Source organism: Suricata suricatta, chromosome 11, assembly GCF_006229205.1.
Source record: "Suricata suricatta isolate VVHF042 chromosome 11, meerkat_22Aug2017_6uvM2_HiC, whole genome shotgun sequence".
NCBI classification, from domain to species: Eukaryota; Metazoa; Chordata; class Mammalia; order Carnivora; family Herpestidae; genus Suricata; species Suricata suricatta.
The window spans coordinates 18,655,057-18,674,403 of NC_043710.1; the positions used below are offsets into that span (position 1 = coordinate 18,655,057).

Genomic DNA, 19,347 nt, shown 5'->3' on the forward strand with positions numbered 1-19,347 from the left:
GACCAGCCTTGGCCCCGTGTGCTGTCTCTCATCCCCGAACAAGCTCACCACGCATGTTCCAACGGTAGTGTCAGGGGAGGTGTGGACAAATACACAAGACCTCTTAGAAAAACACACAAGCAAAAGCAAGCTAGCCCAGGTTCAAGCAGTAGGGAAATAGACCTCACCTCTGGATGGAGTTGTTGCAAAGAGCATGCATAGAATATTGGAGCCACTTTTGCAATCACTCTACCACACTGAGTGAAGGGGGGTACTGGAGAGACTGTAAGAGGGCTCCTGCGGGAACAGAGTGAGGGGCTCTTTGAGACGGGGTAGACAGGAGTCAGACGGTGCAGGCCTTGGGAGGCATAATAAGCCTTCAGTGTTTGTATATGGTATGAAGCCGAGGATTAACACTAACATTCCTTCCCTTCCTTCCTGTCTTATGGAACACTTTGAAACTGTCATTGAGTCCGTTTATTTTTGGTGTGTGCCTAAGGCGGGGCTTGTTTTCTTTCAAGTGGTCAGGATGCTGACAATCAAATATTCATCAAAAGCAGATTTCGAAAAAAAATTTGAAAGCACCTGAAATTACTAAATTAATGACTAGTGGAGTCTTTTCTCTCATACCTTAGGAATAAATTATCCACTTTTTAGAAGCAAATTCATTATGCAGAGAAGTGCAACTAAACTGATGGGCCCTGGATTGTCCTTTGCTCTGAAAGAACCAAAGACAGCGTAGCCATTAAAAAAATAAAAGTATTCATCTCAGGTTCCCCTTAAAGCTTGTCCTTAGGTTATGCAGTGGTTGGTGGTCAATGCAGCCAACATCTACCTGCCCCAGGGTGGGTGCATGGGTGAAAATGATAATGAGCCCAAGTCATTCGCATGCAGGAATAACACAAGATACATTGGGCATGTTGAAAAATGGTCTTAAATCTTAAATCTTTAGTGACTTCTAAAGCCACTCGCTGGGAAGCACCACATTTTTAAGGTTGAGTTTGAAAGGATTTTTCCACGCTTGCCCTATTGTTCTCCCAGGGGCAGAACAGTGGCTTTGCAGAAATGAACTAGTCAGCGGCCCAGTGCATAGGAGACTGACTCAATGTATTTAGTTTCCATTTCTAGAAATCAGGTTGGAGATCCTGAAGGCTGTTTGCCACAAAATACTTACGAATGAAAGATAAAACACTCTTTTCAGGGGCGCTCAGTCGGTTAAGAATCTGACTTCGGCTCAAGCTATGATCTTGATCTCACGGTGGGTGAGTTCGAGCCCCACATTGGGCTCTGCATCAGGGCAGAGCCTGCTTTGGATCCTGTCTCCCTCTCTCTCTCCCCCTCCCTGAGGCACACAGAGTGCACACTCTCTTTCTCTCAAAAATAAACATTAAACACACACACACATATGCACTCTTTTCAATAAGTAAATGTGCCTGCCTGTGTGGAAGAAATTTTCTCTGGGACCAGGAATAATGTGGGAACAGGAGTCCAGGGAGCTGAGTAAGTCGGGGCACATACAGCTCCTTCCTGGTGGCTTTACCTGCATGTTCCTGGGAGCGGAGGGTAGATGGCTTGGGACAGAATGGTGACAAAGCTGGCGGTAGGGAGCGTAGCAGAGACCTCCTGCATAAAGCAGGAGCCAGGGAGGACTCTGTACTCAGAGAAAGGATGAACCGGGGCTGCAGGGTGCAACCGAAGATAATCTCACAGAGACCGAGAGCAAGAAAACTTTTTTGTTTTGTCCTTAACTCAGGATGGAAAAAAGTCTCCCCTGAGAATTCAAGGCCACTAGCCTAACTTTACATTAGGGTTGAATTAACACCATTTATTTAAAACAATTTTTAAAGATTTTATGTATTTATTTTCACATTTATTTTTGAGAGAGAGGGACAGACAGAGCATGAGCAGGGGAAGGGCAGAGAGAGAGGGAGATATAGAATTTGAAGCAGGCTCCAGGCTCTGAGCTGTCAGCACAGAGCCCAATGCAGGGCTGGAACTCACAAACCATGAGACCATGACCTGAGCCAAAGTTGGATGCTTAACCGACGGAGCCACCCAGGCACCCCTGAATTAACACCATTGACACAAACCCCCTGACCTTTCCCTGAAACCCAAGAACAACAAAACCCCCCAAACTGCACAAGGTAGGAATTTTAATTCAAGGCAGATGCAAACTGGTTGTGCCCCGTGTCTGATGCAGACAAACACAAATCCTTACACTCAGAAAGGCCTTAAATAATTCCTATATAGGTCTAGTGACCATAAGCGAGTGCGTGCACGCACACGCGCGTGCACACACACACATACACACACACACACCATGGAAAATACAGTGAACTAAAGCACCATTAGCAAGTCAGCAGAAACAGTAGAAACATCTGCAAAAATTGTTGGATTATTGGAACTAATAGATACATAAGGATGCTTACTGTTTAAATAAAGTATTAGAAGCATTAGTTCAAATTCATCAAAAATGCAAAGCTATTTTTGAAGAACCAAATGTAACAATGAAAGTTAAAAACTCAATGAAGACCCTACTTTGGCGGGGGCGGGGAGGAATGTTAGTAGAAAGCAATTACTCCATTGTAACATGGAAAATGAACAAGTGAGTTTTTTTCTCTGAACACTAGAGTTCTGTGACACAATGAACTTAACTAAAATAATAAAGAGCCCTGGCCACATAGGTCATGTTTTTTTTTTTTTTCCAGGGATGTTTTCTAAGTGCAGCAGCTAAGGACTGGGCTTGCTAAAGGCAGTGGCATCTCCATGAGGTGAAGGAAAATCCAACAGACCTTTTGACGACCATCAGGATGGCATGATGCACTGGGATCTGGGGCAGGCCTCAAATGCAGGAGTTTGCCCTTTGAGGCATTTGCTGAGTATTAGAGCAACCGACGGGAGAGGGAGGGACTGAGAAGACAAGGTGAAACCTTTTATAGTCTTTACTGTGCTTAAAAAACAAAGTTCTGAGGAAGAAGAGCCCACAAGAAACGTGACTGGTTTCATCCTGCTAATGCAGGGGCACTGAGTCTAATAAAGAGGCAAGCCAGCCGTAGCTGAGCTCAGTACCTGCTTGGATTGGAGGGGTCAGTCCCCTCCCATCCCACAGGGAAGAGGCAAACCCTCTCTGGAGAATAATTACACTGACTCCAGTCTGTACGGTTCTTTTATATGGAATGTCTGGCATACAATTTAAAAAATTATATATATAATACTATATATATACATATATGTATACACACACACACACACACACACACACACACACACACATATAGGACCTGCGAGGAGGCAGAAAAATGTGACTGATCAAAAGGAAAAAATAAGTAGACCCAGGGATGACCCACATGGATAAGCAGATACGAACTTTAAAACTATTATGAAGATTTATGAGAGGAAAGGAACACATGAATAAGATAGATTTTCAACAGATAACTGGAATTTACATGAAAGACATAGATACATAGGAAAGTAGTAAAATGATTGAAAAATAAACACTACTGAATACTAACCAAAATAAAACAGAGGTAGTTTGGTATTGCAGAAAACGGGCTTTAAGGTGAAAAGTGTTAGTAATGAGATTGTCACCACATAACCAAAGAAGAGTCCAACTCACCAGGAAGGCATGACTGTAAACGTTACTCACCTAACAAGAGAGCCTCAAAATGTATGAAGCAGGAGCTGATAAAACAAGGGAATCTGACCATCTATCCTGGCAGCGAGGGAATTCAGAACACTTCTCTCCATTACCGACAGGTCAGGCACACAAACGTTAGCCAAGATGTGGAAGGTGTGAATTCAATGAATAAGCTTAACTTAATGGACACATACAGAAGATAACGATTAGAAAATAAACATTCTTTTTTTTTTCTTATGTTTTATTTTTGAGAGAGAGACAGCGTGAGCAGGGGAGGGTCGGAGAAAGAGGGAGACACAGAATCCAAAGACAGCCTCCAGGCTCTGAGCCGTCAGCAGAGCCTGATGCGGGGCTCAAACCCACGAACTGTGAGATCATGACCTGAGCCGAAGTCAGACGCTTAACCGACTGGGCCACCCAGGCACCCCAGAAAATAAACATTCTTAAGCACATATGGTACATTTTGAAAATTAGCCATATATAGACATAAAATACATCTAAAATTTCTGAGAATATGTAATAATAAAAAGTTTACATTTGTATTAGTTTTCTATGGCTGCTGAAAACATTACCATAAACTTTGGCTTAAACCAAGATTACCCTCTCACTGTGATCTGGAGGCTGGAAGTCCAAAACCAGATTCTAAGCCCAAATCAAGATGTTGGCTAGACCCTGAATCCTTCGGAATGTCTAGGAAATAATCCATTCCTGGCCTCTAATAGTTTCTGGTGGCTGATGGCATTCCCTGACTTGTGGCTGCCATATTCCAATCTCTGCCTCTGTGGTCACACTGTTGTCTCCTTTTCTGTTTGTAATCTTCTTCTTATTAAGGATACCTACGATTCCATTTAGGGCCCATCTGGATAATCTCATGCCATCTCAAGAGCCTCCATCTTAAACTGCAAAGACCTTTTTCCACATAAGATGACATTTACAGGGTACAGCGATTTGGACTTGGTCATCTTTGGGGACCATTATTCAGCCACAACATATATAATACACACACACACACACACACACACACACACACACACCAGCCTAGATTCTGAGTACTTTAAAAATATGAATTTATGCTCACCAGCAATCTACAAGATAGATGCTGTTATTATTCCCAGTTTTCAGAAGGCAAAACTGAGGTAGAGAAAGGTTATAGCTTGCCCAAGCGGTGTCACACTCACATGTTCCTTGACCACAATGCAATTATTTAGAAATCAGTAGGGGTCCCTGGGTGGCTCAGTCAGTTAAGCGTCTAGCTTTGACTCAGATCATGATCTCTCAGTTCGTAGGTTCGAGCCTCGCATTGGGCTCTGTGCTGACAGCTAGCTCAGAGCCTGGAGCCAAAAAAATTTGACTTTTTAATTCTGAAACAATTTCAGATTTATAGGAAATTTGCAAAGCAGTACAAAGAACTCCCACATACCACCTTTCACCTAGATTCTTTCAGTGTTAACATTTTAACACATTTGCTTTATCATTTTCTGTACACGTGATTTTTTTGTGAACCTTTTGAGATTGCACATATAATGTCCCATTCTCCCTAAATACTCTAGTGTGTATTTTCTTAAAAACCAAGGGTTTTCCCTTGAATAACCACAGTACAATGATCAAACTCAGGAAATTAACATCGATACAATGCTATTATCCATTCTATAGACCTAACTTAAATCTCACCCGTTGTCTCAAACATTTCTTTATCAAGATTCAATCCAAGATCATGTAACACTTACTTGTGACATTTCTTTAGTCTTCTTTAATCTGAAGGTTTTGACAAGTGTAAGTTGGTTTAATTGTAAAATATCCCTCAATTTTTCTGATATTTCTACTTGATTAGGCTCAGATTATAAATTTTTGGCAGGAATACCACATAAGTGACGTGGTGTCTTCATGATGTCACAATGCACAAAATGTAAAGTTGTCTTATTAATGATGATACCAACACAAGCTTTTCAGAAAGGAAATAACATTTATAAAAACTTGAATTTGTGCTTTTAAAAACATTTCTAAACAATTCATAGGTCAAAGAAGTTCTAATGTAAATTTCAGTATTAGCACTAAAAAGAATGTGTGTATATGCAAATTGTGGGATTTAGCAAAAGATAATTAAAGTTGGAGCAGTAGATGCTTATGTCAGAATAGAAAAAATACTAAACCTGAATGAAATGTTCACTTTATGAAATTATAAAAATAACAGAATAAACTGCCAGAAATCAGGAGAACATAAAGTGAAAAGGGCCGAGAGGATCAACAAAGCCAAAAGCTAGTTCTTGGCGTCAGTTGGTTGAGTGTCCAGCTTTGGGTCAGGTCCTGATCTCATGGTTCGTGGGTTCGAGCCCCGCATCGGGCTCTGTGCTGACAGCTAGCTCAGAGCCTGGGGCCTGTCTTTGGATTCTGTGTCTACCTCTCTCTCTGACCCTTCCCTGCTCATGCTGTCTCTCTCTGTCTCTCAAAAATAAATAAAAAGCATTAAAAAAAAACTAATAAGGAGGGGGCACCTCGATAGCTTAGTCAGTTAAGCATCTGACGTTGGCTGAGGTCATGATCTCATGGTTCCTGGGTTTGGTTTGAGCTCACATTGGGCTCTCTGCACTAACAGTACAGACACTGCTTGGGATTCTCCGTCTCACCTCCTCTCTCTGCCCCTTTCCTGCTCACATGGTCACTCTCTCTCAAAAAATTAATAAGTAAACATTAAAAGGGGGTGTCTGGGTGGCTCAGCCGGTTAAGCCTCTGACTTTGGCTCAGGTCATGATCTCATGTTCGTGGGTTCGAGCCCCATGTTGGGCTCTATGCTGACAGCTCAGAGCCTGGATCCTGCTTCAGATGCTGTGTCTCCCTGTCTCTGTCCTTCCCCCCCTCATGCTCTGTCTCTCTCTGTCTCGAAAACAAATAAAACATCAAAAAAATTAATAAGTTAACATTAAAAAAACTAACAAAGGAGACAAATTTCTAGCAAAATGGTCAAGGAAAAGAAAGTAAGAAAACAAAGAATATTGGGAAGGGAAAGGAAAAGAAAGCTTAAAAAACATAAAGATACATACAAAGTTACATTATGCTAATAAATTGGGGAGGGATATGAGTAAATGTTTAGAAATAAAAAATTTTTTTTCAAAATTGACTCAAGAAAAAACAGAAAGCTTGAGTTGTCTTATTACCATTGAAGCAACATCATCAGCAGTTTTATGAGCTTTGATGGAAAAAGGCTGCTCGGATCTTTAACAGCCTTCCAGAGCAGAGTAAAATAAGCAACCTTCCCAGCTCATTTAATGAAGTCATATTGATAGGAAAACCAGACAAATACGAGAAAGATTGCAAACCAATTTCCTCAAGAGAGATTCAAAAATTCCAAATAAAATACCAGTAAATTGAATTCAGCAGTACAAAGGTAGTGAATTATGACCAAGAATGTAATGGTGACTTAATGGTGGAAAGTCATAACTAAACTAGATCTCTGAAATCTTCAGGGAAGAGTTCACCTAGTATATACTTCCATATGTATGTCTCCTAGCTATTTTTGGAACATACATGGCACACGCCCTCCTGGGGTTCTTTGCCCAGCCTGGTCTGCCTGCTGCGCCCTTCTCCACATACCTGAAAGGCTCCCCCAGGACTGTTCAAATGCCACCTTTCTCCACGGCCTACCATGATGCCTTATTTAAATTCATAAGCCTCTCACTCTTACCCTACACATAGTGATTCCCCATTTTCCTTACCTTGCTTTATTTTTCCTTCATAGCATAAAGTACTTACACTGTTATTACAGTGCTCAATAAATGCACACAACAGTATGTCTAGAAACTTTTTTGTAATAAGCAAGACAAGTTTGCCTTACATCCTTTTATCCTACCCATTTTGCTTGCTTTTCGGCGACACGCATAAAAGGAGAGTGAACAAAGTTGTAATATGCCGTCATCACATTAACACTGATGTAATAGGTTTGAGTTCAGGCTAGACAGTGTTCCGTTACTAGATGTGTCCAAGTAATCCTCAGCAGGAAGAACCACCTTACACAAGGGACTTACAATCCGTCCACAATTCTTAAGTTTTCATCACTCAAAAAGTATCAAAGTGCAAAATGGAGAGTCCTTAAACTTTTTAAAACTGAATTAGTGCCCAACATATTCAATGAAAAGCTCTGATGATTTCTTTTGATGCTGATAAACTCCAGAGAAGGTAGCAGAACCCAGGACCATCTCCATCTCTGGTGATTTTTCACGTCAACAGACTTAAACAATTATAGTGCTACTTAAAGTTCATTTCATGGTCATCTGGTGCCAGCACAATCAATCTCTCTCACGCCGCATCGACGTTGTCTGTGTGGGGTCGCACAGATGTTCACTTTCTAGGAAATTCAGTTCTATTGGATTTTGTTGCACTAAGTATCAAGTGAGAGGACCTCCCCTAGTCAGGGCAGGACCACATTTGAGGAAATTGAGAATGATCATATCATCTGTGTTCATTCCCAGTGCACGTGGGATGAAAACACAAAGACCAATGAGAATAGCAACATCATCATGTGTACAAGACACTTTCTCCCATGCCCGCCCCCCCCCTCCCCGGCATGGGAACGACAGAAGAACAGGAAATGAAGACCCAGCTCACTGTGTTGTGAGGGGAGCTGAATCTACATGTCTCTTTTATTCTCCTCTTTTCGGTCCAGACCTTACCTGGCACACATCAGACCATAATATCAAGTTGATATAAGTCAGGTCTAAAAACTGTGCCCCGCTATTTTGAAAGTTTGTGGAGTATGGTGGTTTCTCTTCATGAGCTTTTTCTTTTCATGTGCCTGGAAACAGACGTTCATGCCCTTATCTCCAACCTGAGTGTCAAATAGAAGATGATACTAGTTGCCAAGTTGAAGTAGTAAAAGCTATAGTGTCTAAGGTTTCAAGATTGCTAAGGGATTTCCTAATCAGAATGCAACTATTTTCTAATGCAGACAGAAGGGGAAGACTTTTGTGTGCTTGTACATCAGTTCCTTCCTGGTCCTACCAGCTCCCTCCTGAAAGCTACCGCCCACAACCACCAACCAACCAACGTGTGAAATAAAATGTCGCCCAGGTCACTGTGGTTTCACCATTTCTACAACAAAATGAGAGAGAAAAAGGTAGTGTGTTTTTCATAAAATGAAGTTTATTCAATTTAAATGATTCTGAGATTATGTTCTTCTTACTTTTTTTAGGTCCTAAAATGTCTTTTCATCTCTATAAGGATGCTAACAGCAGAAAGTACTTTGGATCTTCCTGTCTGTTTTACATCCTCAGCTGGCAAAATTAAAAGCGAAAAACACCTAAACACCTAAACCCTGTAATTTACCTTTTTTTTTTTTTTTTTTTTTAATAAATCTCCTAGTGCTTAAAACTCACAGCCTAGGAACCACAGTCTTCGGAAAGACCTACCTTCTGTATTGCATGTTTCATGATCCTGAATTATTTCTTGATTTCCTGCAAACAAGTTGCAAAGCAGGATAAAAGTAAGTCTCAATTTCGATTAAGCCAGTGTAAAAACAGCCTTAATTTCTTTTTTTTTTTAATTTTTTAATGTTTTATTTATTTTTCAGACAGAGAGAGACAGAGCATGAGCGGGCAGGGGCAGAGAAAGAGAGGGAGACAAAATCAGAAATAGGCTCCAGACTCTGAGCTGTCAGCACATAGCCCGACGCGGGGCTCAAACCCAGGAACGTGAGATCATGACCTGGGCCAAAGTTGGAGGCTTAACCGACTGAGCCACCCAGGTGCCCCAACAGCCTTAATTTCAAGTACCAAAGAAATACACCTTTTCAGTCAACACCATAGTTATACTATCTTTTACTAAAACTAGTCATATTGGTGCCAATAGGGTATCAATTTAAAAGTATAAGGCGACTTCTCCGTTATCATTACTATTGTAGGAATGGCCGCGGTCCCATATGTGAGCCGTATCAGTGCGGCGCAGAAACAAAGGAGCCTGGGGACCAAGCAAGCCACTTTCGTGGGTCAGGGGTTCAGTGACACCATAGGCGGCTGCCATCTCCGTGTACTTTCTGACCCATTTACCTTTATAAATCATACCATGCAGCCTCCAGTATTTACATTCATGTAAACTGAGAAGAAACACATGTTAGAGGAGAGCGTATCTTAGCAGGCTTCAAGGGTCAAAAAGAACGCCGTAGTTCATGTACTACTTTTCTGTCATCAGCCACCTGAGCATAGAAATGTACAAACTGGGACACACCTTTAGAAAACCTCATAGTGACGCAGACTGCAGGGTGCCCTCCCGTAAGTGAATCAACTCATCTCCACTACCCCAAAATGTTAAAAAAAAAAAAAAAAAAGTTCTTTTCTGGCCATACTTTTTAAAGTATATTTCAGAGAAAATACAAGAATCATCATCGTTGGCGTCCTGGGCCAGATGAAAGCACTGGATCAGCACTGTGTCTGTCTCTGTCGGTCTGTGATTTGCTACAATCATGTTCCTTCCCGTTACCCTGTTCTTGCTAGTATTAGTTCTATGTCCATTTGATAAGAGCATTTATACTACACTTCAAAATAACTCCTGCTAGTATCCAGAATGTATCTCTGGAACTTCTGAAAGCAACGTCTGCTCTCCCCCCAATTATGACAACATGTAGCCTTATTAGTAATTGATGAAAGGACCACCGCAGGTTTTGGAGAGGGGTGGGTGCCTTGCCGCAAACCCGTGTAGGCTGGCGCACCCCGCCAAGCTACTCAGGGCGGGTATCAGTGCTTAGTTCTTCTTGGCTTTCTTCAGAGAGCGAGCTCGTGTGGATTTGTTCACATTCATGATTATTTTCAAATACAGCCAGACAGGCATGGCTGAAAGTATCGAGGCCTAGGGAAAGAAATGGGGAGACAGGTAGTTACAGCCTGTAATATGAGCTAACGTAAAGCATCTGATCTTATGTTTTACTTTACTGTCGTTTTATTTGTAGGTAAATTCTAAAGTGCTTGGGTGTTCAAAATAAAACCACACTGACAGCGTGGAGCCTGCTTGGGATTCTCTCTCTCTCCCATCTCTCTCTCTGCACCTCCTTGTCTTGTGCGTGCGCGCGCACACACACACACACACACACACACACAGATTCTCTCTCTCTCTCTCTCTCAAAATTAACTTCAAAACAAAACACAGCACAGATGCCTTGTTAGTAAGTTGAGACAATGTATATATGCTAATAAATCACACGCTATTTTGTGACTCGGTGGAAAAGAAAACCCAGCACCGAACTACTGACCTGAGGCTTGAAAATCTACATACCATAAGAGAATGGACCAGGTACCCGGAGGTTCGGGACTGCAAGCCCACCGTTTTAATCGCAGCCTTCACGTAGGTCTCTGCAGAGGGCATATCCAACGTGGGCCTTCGGATTTTAGACAGCTTCGTAGCTACGAAGAACGGCACGACACTCTAGAAAGGCAACACCCCCACCAAAAAAACATACTGGTGATTAGGAACCCGACATATCAGAGTCCAGTGCTGCCTGATCACTCTTGGTGGCACAAACACGGAAACACTGGTGAAAGGTAAGGTGTGTATCTTGAGAGAGAGAAGCACATGGAAAGCCAGCTTGAGAAGACACGTGACAGCATGAAGTAAACTGCAACAAGGCAATCTATCAAGGAAACAATTTGAGACGGAAGAAGTATTAAATATAAGCAGACGTAAACCTTAGAGAACCTTCCAAAACAAGGCACTGAACACACCTAGTGGGCAGAGACGGGATACTCTCTCTACTCTGAATTGAGCACCGTTACGAAACCACCGTGATGGTGGTGGTAATGAACCATCAGACATCTGACCCTCTTCAAGAGATGATGCTAACTGTCTTCACAACTTGTGGTTCATTAAGAAGGTTCTACCAGCTTTGGTCCGTCCAAAAGAAGCATTTCCCTCTCTCAGCCTTTGACAACCACCCTTCTTCCCTCGTTTCTTACCATTCTGTGTCAGAGCTTTATAAACTTCGCTACTAATAAGATAGGGCCACCTTGCCTTTTCTTGCTTTCTTGTTTGTGGGGGAGACACTATGACCATATGGCAGCAGCCTGGGTAACCACGGGACACTTGATGACAGGTCTAAACACTACCTGTTAGAAGAACTTAACTAGTGTCAGGTTCTCTGTTGCTTGTGCTTGATACTTGTGGACAGGCTCCAACAGAGGAGATAAAGGACCCCTATTACAATGGGTACTGACTCATGACTCGAGAGGTCCCTTCTATACTTTGAAATAGCGTGGGCTTGGCTCTTCACCAATCACACACCTCTTATCACACATGCATGAGAGGCTCTTCACCTCTTATCACACATGCATGAGAGGAAAGGGTATAAATTACAACGATACTTCCGTGAAAGAAGAGGATCGAACACCTGGTGGTCAAAGTAAAAACTTCACTAGAGGTAGAAGATTGAGACGCGTTCCAGACGATGCATTTCATTCCTGCTACAAACCGGAAGGAACGTTCCCATGTCGCTCTGGGGTTTTGTTTGTTTTTGTATTTTTCCCACTCCCAAGTATGAGTCAAGGAATGCAACCCACCCTCCTTAACAGGTGCACTGACCCCCAGCGACTCTCTCCATCTTCTTCTCTCAAGTGTCTGCAGCCACAAACCCACACTAAGGAGACTAACGTCCCCAGAGTACCGCCATATCTGGGCCGACTTTGATGAGGTGACTCTTGGTTTTTGAGAATTTGGTTATCACTATCCATGTGTCCCCCACTTACTGAGCGAACGTATGTTGTCGAAAAGGTCTTTACTTTTAAAGCCATGCTGCAGGAGGATATAGAATACGAGAACACAAACGCAGAGAGATCTCAGACTAACACAGTATGAAACGTTCACTGAGGCTCACAGAGCAGGTAAGTAATGAAAACGCCGTTCACCGAGCTGAGTAGCAAAAACAGAGCAAGAGAAAGCATATGCACATGCTCTGTCTCGAATAATGAAGGAACATAAGTAAGCCATGTCCATCTCTGTCTCAGGTTTTCTGGTTACAGAAAAGTAAAGATCAAAACCACGTTCCCATCTACAGATCACAAGCCTGCCAAGGGTACCGTAAAGTTTTGAGTGTCTCAGGATGAAGACGGTCTGATCATCATACTTTCCGAATACATGATTACATGATTACATGATTATGATTGGGTTCCTCTCTCTGCAGATACAGGCATAAATCGGACTATTTCGATCCTGCAGAAGAATTAAGTCGCACTGCCTGGCTGAGCCGCTTGATGGTGCCACAAGTCAATTCACCATTCAGCTAACGGGTCCAGACAGCCTAGGGAGCCTCCCAGCTCCAAAGGTGGGGACAGGAGACACAGGCCTAGGAATTCCAAGTTAACCGATGTTCTTCCAGTAAAGAAATGCAAATCCAAAAAAGAAAGGAAGGAAGGGAAAGAGGGAGAAAGAAAGAGAAAGAGAGGAAGAAAGAAAGAAAGGAAAGAAGGAAGGAAGAAAGATGCAAATCCAGTTCTGGAAAGGGTACTTACTATTTCTGACTAATGGTTTAAAGTCAAGGCGGTTCGGGTGACCTAGCAGAAGATGCAAAGGATTCAGAGATGGAATAACTTTAGAGCTACGTTTTTAAATAAAGTGGAGGAGCCTACCAGGCAAGCAAACAAGGGGGGCTGTTTGGGTGCTGAGAAGCAGGGGCAGAGAAAAGGAGGAGAGCGTGATGTTCTCGGGGAGCTGGGAGCCGGCAGTATGGTTCAGGCGTTGCAACTGTGGGAGGCAGTTAAACTGGAGGGAAGTTAAACTATACAGAAAACTGAACCCAAGCATGGGACAGTAGTGATTTCTAGAGCATAAACCCTAAGAAAAGGTGGCCTTGTTCGCCGCCGTATCGCCAGTCCCCGCACACGGGGGGGGGGGGGGTGCGCAGATCTGATGATGGAGACAGAGAGCACCTCAGTGTGCACAGCTCTGGAGAAGTGCAGTGGGCTGCCCTCCGCGGCTGCCGTCCGGGGAGCTAATTACATCAGGAAGTGAACAGTGGAATATGAGAGTTTAAACCAAAGTTTTAGGTATTCTGAAGCTTAAGCAAGATCATCCATCTAAACCAAGACAAACTTTTAGCTACTTGCCAAGAATTTTAAAAGGATATTTCAAGTTACTGTAAAAGAAATATACCTCACAATGTCATCTAGGTACCTCCTTAAAGAGTTCAGCAAAAACAAAATAAACACGGGGGCACCTAAGTGGCTCAGTCAGTTAAGCATCTGACTTCGGCTCAGGTCATGATCTCACAGTCCATAGGTTCAAGCCCCGCTTGGGGCTCTTGTTGACAGCTCAGAGACTAGAGCCTGCTTCAGACTCTGCGTCTCCCTCTCTCTCTGCCCCTTCCCCGTTCATGTTCTTTCTTTCTCTCTCTCTCAAAAATAAACAAAAACAACTTTTTAATTAAAAAAAACAATAATTAATCCATTTTCCTGCCTACTCATGGAAACACTACAGTGAACTGGTCAAGTATACTCCCCCTTCCACAAGAAAGTATTTTGGGCAGAACAAATTTTACAAGTTGCTTAAGCTCAAAACTTTGCCACCATATATACTACTCCTTGGAAACAACCTGGGCTTCACAGACGTGGGTGCAGGCAAGTGCCCTGGTCTTCCATCCCAAAGTGAAAGTAACTAACTAGGCCGCAAAGCAAAGCTGTTGATGTTTTGTCCTTATTCAGCCTGTTAAAAAAAAAAAAATCCCTGGAGACAACTTGGTATCCTTTTTCTCATGCACTGGAGTAGCTTGCTTAGGTAATTTGGTCTTTACAAGCCAATTTAGGGGGCCTTACTCAGAACAAGAAGGATACTGTAACTTCCTGTCATGGAGTAATGGAGAGACGGAGCCCCACACTGTGAGACAGATACTCAAGAATCAAATACCGAACCTTGTCACTTCTCCTATCGTCACCTGTATACTAAACATGTCTTCTTGAACTTAAAAATGACCAGAACAGGGGCGCCTGGGTGGCTCAGGCAGTTGAGTGTCTGACTTTGGCTCAGGTCATGACCTCATGGTTTGTGGGTTCAGCCCCGTGTCGGGCTCGGTACTGACAGCTCGGAGCCTGGGGCCTGCTTCAGATCCTGTGTCTCCCTCTCTCTGCCCCTCCCCTGCTCCTGCTCTGTCTCTCTCTCTCAAAAATAAATAAATATTAAGAAAAAATTAAAATTAAATGAATAAAAATGGCCAGAACAACTCACAACTCATAGCCTTACTTTGGAAAACGTGGATCCAAAGGGCACAGGCCCCAGTCTATCTGCACAATATGTTATTCTAGACACAATGTCTCATCTGCCTTTTAGGAGCGTTACGCTCACCAGTGTGACTGGCTTACATCTTAAGGCAGAGGCTGTGGCCCATATGAGGCGTTGTAGGGAATCTTTTCTCCTTCCGTCTGTGTATTTATCTTCCATTTCAGGACTGATAGCCTCCAGAAGACCTAACTCTATACTTAGACCCAAACTTTGGAGTCTGTAGATCATGAGATGAGCTTTTTCACAAAAAGACTGTTGCTTATCTCATTGGTAGAAAAACCTGGAATTCCTAGAACATGTTGGGAAAAGGGGATAACTACATGGCATTGAGCAAAGACCTCATGGTAACATTACCTAACACCTACGCCCCAGATGAAGGAGTTGGATGTTCTGTACAAAGAAAATCCCCCCTTTGTTTTAAAGTTTATTTATTTATTTTGAGAGAAAGAGAGGTGGAGTGAGAGAGAGACAGAGAGAGAGAGAGAGAGAGAGAGAGAGAGAGAGAGAGAGAGAGAGAGAGAGAATCCCAAGCAGGCTCCACACTGTCAGAATGGAGCCCAGTTGGGGCTTGAACTCGTGAACAGTGAGATCATGACTTGAGCCAAAACGAAGAGTTGGACCTTAACTGACTGATCCACCTGGGCGCCCCTCTACAAAGAAAATACTTGTAAACACTGGCTGGCTGATAATCTTACAAAGGACCTACTTCTGAATATGTGGGATTTATATGTTAACATGCACAGAACAAAAGGAAAAACAGAGTAATATCACAAAGACCATTTATTTAACAACAAATATTTCCTGAGCACCTACTAGGACACTGTTTTAGGCAGTGGAATAGGGCTGTGAAAAAAGGAAAGTCCCTAATCTACAGAGCTTACGTCTGGGGTGGAGGTGGAGGCCCACATATTACAAACAGTTAAAAAAAAAAAAAAGGTAAGCTATATTGGGAGGTGATGATAAAAAGGAAAAAGAAAAGTAACCCTGAATAGCAACAGGTGACCAAGACAGGCCTCTCTGATGTGGTGACAATGATTTCAACCTTTCCTTATATGAGCTAGCAAAAAGGCTATCTGGGCAAATATCCTTTCAGACGGAGAGAGCAGCAAGTGCAAAGGCCCTGAGGTGGACATGTGCTTGGAGTATTTGAGGAACTGCAAGGGGACCAGCAAAATAACGGGGTATGTGTGTGTGCATGTGTGTGTGTGTGTGTGTGTGTGTGTGTGTCTGTGCGCGCGCGTGCAAATAAGGTGGACCATCCGAAATCAGAACACGGTAGGTCCTAAGAATTGATGCTTCTTCTCTGAAAGAAATGAAAGGCCCTGGGAGAATTTTTTAGTAGAGAAGTAAAATGTCCTTGATTTAGCTTTAAAGAGATCACTGTGACTACTGGGAGCGGACTGGGGCTATCGGGAGGCTGAGGAGGGAGGGACGGCAGAATGTCCAGAGCAGGAGATGGGGATGGCCTAAATCACTGGCAGCGTGGTGGTCACAAGAAGTGGTCAGACAGCGGGTATGTTTAAAGGGTAAACTGCAGTTGGTAGGATTTCCCAATGGACTGAATTTGGAATATGAGAGAAAGAGGCAACAGGGTGTGAGGTGGGGGAATGTCAGGGTTGCAATCACATAGCCTTGACCACGTACCCGTGTCTGATCTTGACCAAAATACTGAGCTTCAGTTTCTTCCTCTGCAACTGGGGCCTATAGCATCTTCCTTATTGTGCTATCGTGAGGATTAAACAAAATACTGTCAGCTAAAGAATGTGGAATTTGAACCCCGGTATGTATTGCAATTACTTTCTAAGTTTTAGAATATTTCTATTTTTCAGGATGAATTTAGAAAGAAAAACTTGGCTGAATTTTTATAGCCTGTAAGAATGCCATATTTATAAAGAATGATTATTGAGGTAACCACCTGGATATGTTAGTTCTTTCTGGACTTACTACCTCTTCCGTTTATTTATTTATTTTTTTTAATATTTTATTTATTTTTGATACAGAGCATGAGAGGGGGAGGGGCAGAGAGAGAAGGAGACACAGAACCAGAAGCAGGCTCCAGGCTCTGAGCTGTCAGCACAGAGCCCGATGCGGGGCTCGAACTCACGAACGTGAGATCATGACCTGAGCCAAAGTCAAACGCTTAACCGACTGAGCCACCCAGGCGCCCCCTCTTCCGTTTAAAAAAGTTTTTTTTTTTAATGTTTTATTTATTTATGAGAGAGAAAGGGACAGGGCACATGTGGGGGAGAGGCAGACATGGAATCCGAAGCAGGCTCCAGCCTCTGAGCTGTCAGCACAGAACCTGATGCGGGGCTCAAACTCACGAACTGTGAGATCACCTGAATAGAAGTCAGACGCTTAACTGATTGAGCCACCCAGGCACCCCCTACCCTTAAGTTTTTACTCCTTGTGGGGCAACACTGTCTTAAGGGCCCAGGCAAGAAAGATGTATCAATGACAAACATGTAGAGTCACCTGGCTGGAAGGGATTGGGGACCATGGGTGCGAACAGGACTAATGTTCCTGTTCTGAAGCCATTTCTCAAAGTTGGCGCAATTAACCAGACACGATTATCTCCTGGGAGAATTACACTGCTTTATAGTTCTATTTAGATTCCATCTGCACTAACAAAGACACACTCCATTACCTTCTTTTATTGGCGTTGGCAATTAACAAGAAGAATGGATGAAGAATTCTATTTTCAATCCTGATAGCCACTTCTCAGTATTCGGCTTTCTTGCTCTTTATAGCCCGGTAGATCTGTATGATTACTCCAAGCTATAAAATATTTAACAAAATATAAAAGAGGAACTATCTCCTTTCATTTAAAAAAACTTGCATTTTGTTTTCTCCCTCATCTCTAGGTATCTTATTTATTTTCTAAATTTATTCTGATTAAAAACTACATTTAGCTGGATTAATAAAGCCACCAACTCTCATCACCCACGAGGACCAAACCACTGGAAGGTGGTAACTTAGGAGAAGGAGGCCCACTGAATGTCCCCATCATGGTAGGTTCGCCTTGAAATGGAGGATTCTACAAACCCCTGCTAAAAAAAACCAAGAAAACCCATTTCATTTTCAGGCCGGCTGAAACCTACAACTGACTTCTCTGGGTTTAGTGGCCTCGACCTGTGTCCTCATCTGTCCTCTGATAACGAGCCAGGTAAACTGAACCCTACAGGACGGTTCTAGAGCCTTGGCCTCTCCGTACCTCTGTGAGAAACAGAGGGAGCACAGACCTCAGAGTTATTTGAACCCAGCTACAAGTCTGGCTCTCCGTAAATTCCCTGCACTTGCCAACATTCCGGAGCACATCACCCTCCTCTAGTTTCTCCACAGCGCTTATCACTCTGCAAGGTCATCCCATGCATGTATTTCTTTACTTGTCTATTGTCTGTCTCCCCGCTAAACGTAAGTTCTACCACACCTGTCTGTCTCTGTCTTTTTGCCACTGTAACCCCAATAGCCAGACTACTAGGCGCACTCTAAACATGTAGTGATTGAAGAAACATCGTGCACAATATATACCTCTAGTTTTGGACCTGCTATCCTCCGTGTTTGTAATGTATCTGTCTTCTTGCTCCGTGTGTGCCTTGAGCCTTGAAGACAGGGTCTGTGTCTGATTCACCTTTGCTGCCTCTCTGCCGACTTAAGGACCTGTCACACAGCAGGCACTCGCTGTCTGACAAACTGGACTGACCGTAGGCAAGGGACACGACTCCTATTGATTCTTAGTTTCCTATTTGTCAAATGGATCTAGGTTAATGTCCATATCAAGTAAGACCACAAAATGGTTGAAAACTTGGAGCATATTGTAAAAGGTGAAATATTTATCCCATCTGAAGAGAAACTAGAGTATAGGAGCGTATTGTAGATATTCAAAACATGCAAACTTCTTTCTTCTTCTCACTCGTGTGTCATTTCAGTTTCTGGTGTTCTTATATACACTCCATCCCTTGTCTCCATTTGCCAGAAGGGGAGACTAAGGCCCAGAGTAATGAAGCAGCTTTCTGCAGGTCAGATGACTACGGACTGGAGATATCAGAGCTAAAACCTTGGTTTGCTGATGCCAAGCCCAGCCTCCCCTCCTCACTGCCCCTAAGCATACCAGTGATTAATGCAGTTGGCATAAAACCATGGCCTGGGGCCCCTGGATGGCTCAGTTCGTTAAGCATCTGGCTTCGGCTCAGGTCATGATCTCAGGGTTCGTGAGTTCAAGCCCTGCATCTGCCCACCTCTTGCACTCTCTCTCTCTCAAAGTAAATAAAAAACAATAAGAACAAAACAAACAAAAACCATGGCCTGGATTGAGGAAGCTGGGACTTCTTGCTTTGAAATGACCAAATATCCAGGCAGGGTTTCATGAGCTCAGTAGCATCAAAACCCCCGCGGGAGGCTGGTTTGTGAGGCATCACCACAGGACGCTAACGAAAGAGGCACCTGTGATAGGGCGCGGTGTCTCCCCACAGATAGATTATTCGTGCGAG

The 19,347-nt window shown here is 43.1% G+C and overlaps 1 protein-coding gene across 1 annotated transcript in view; it reads right to left on the reverse strand.

The window, feature by feature from the left end:
* Positions 1 to 9,903: 9,903 nt before the first annotated feature.
* The window catches only part of HSD17B12 (hydroxysteroid 17-beta dehydrogenase 12), a 167,129-nt gene continuing 157,685 nt past the window's right edge, over positions 9,904 to 19,347 (reverse strand). The window contains exons 10-11 of the mRNA XM_029914799.1: positions 10,871 to 11,020; positions 9,904 to 10,447 (exon numbers count right to left, since the gene is read on the reverse strand). Coding sequence (XP_029770659.1) covers positions 10,343 to 10,447; positions 10,871 to 11,020 — 255 coding nt within the window. The 3' untranslated portion in view covers positions 9,904 to 10,342. The remainder of the gene's footprint in view (positions 10,448 to 10,870; positions 11,021 to 19,347) is intronic.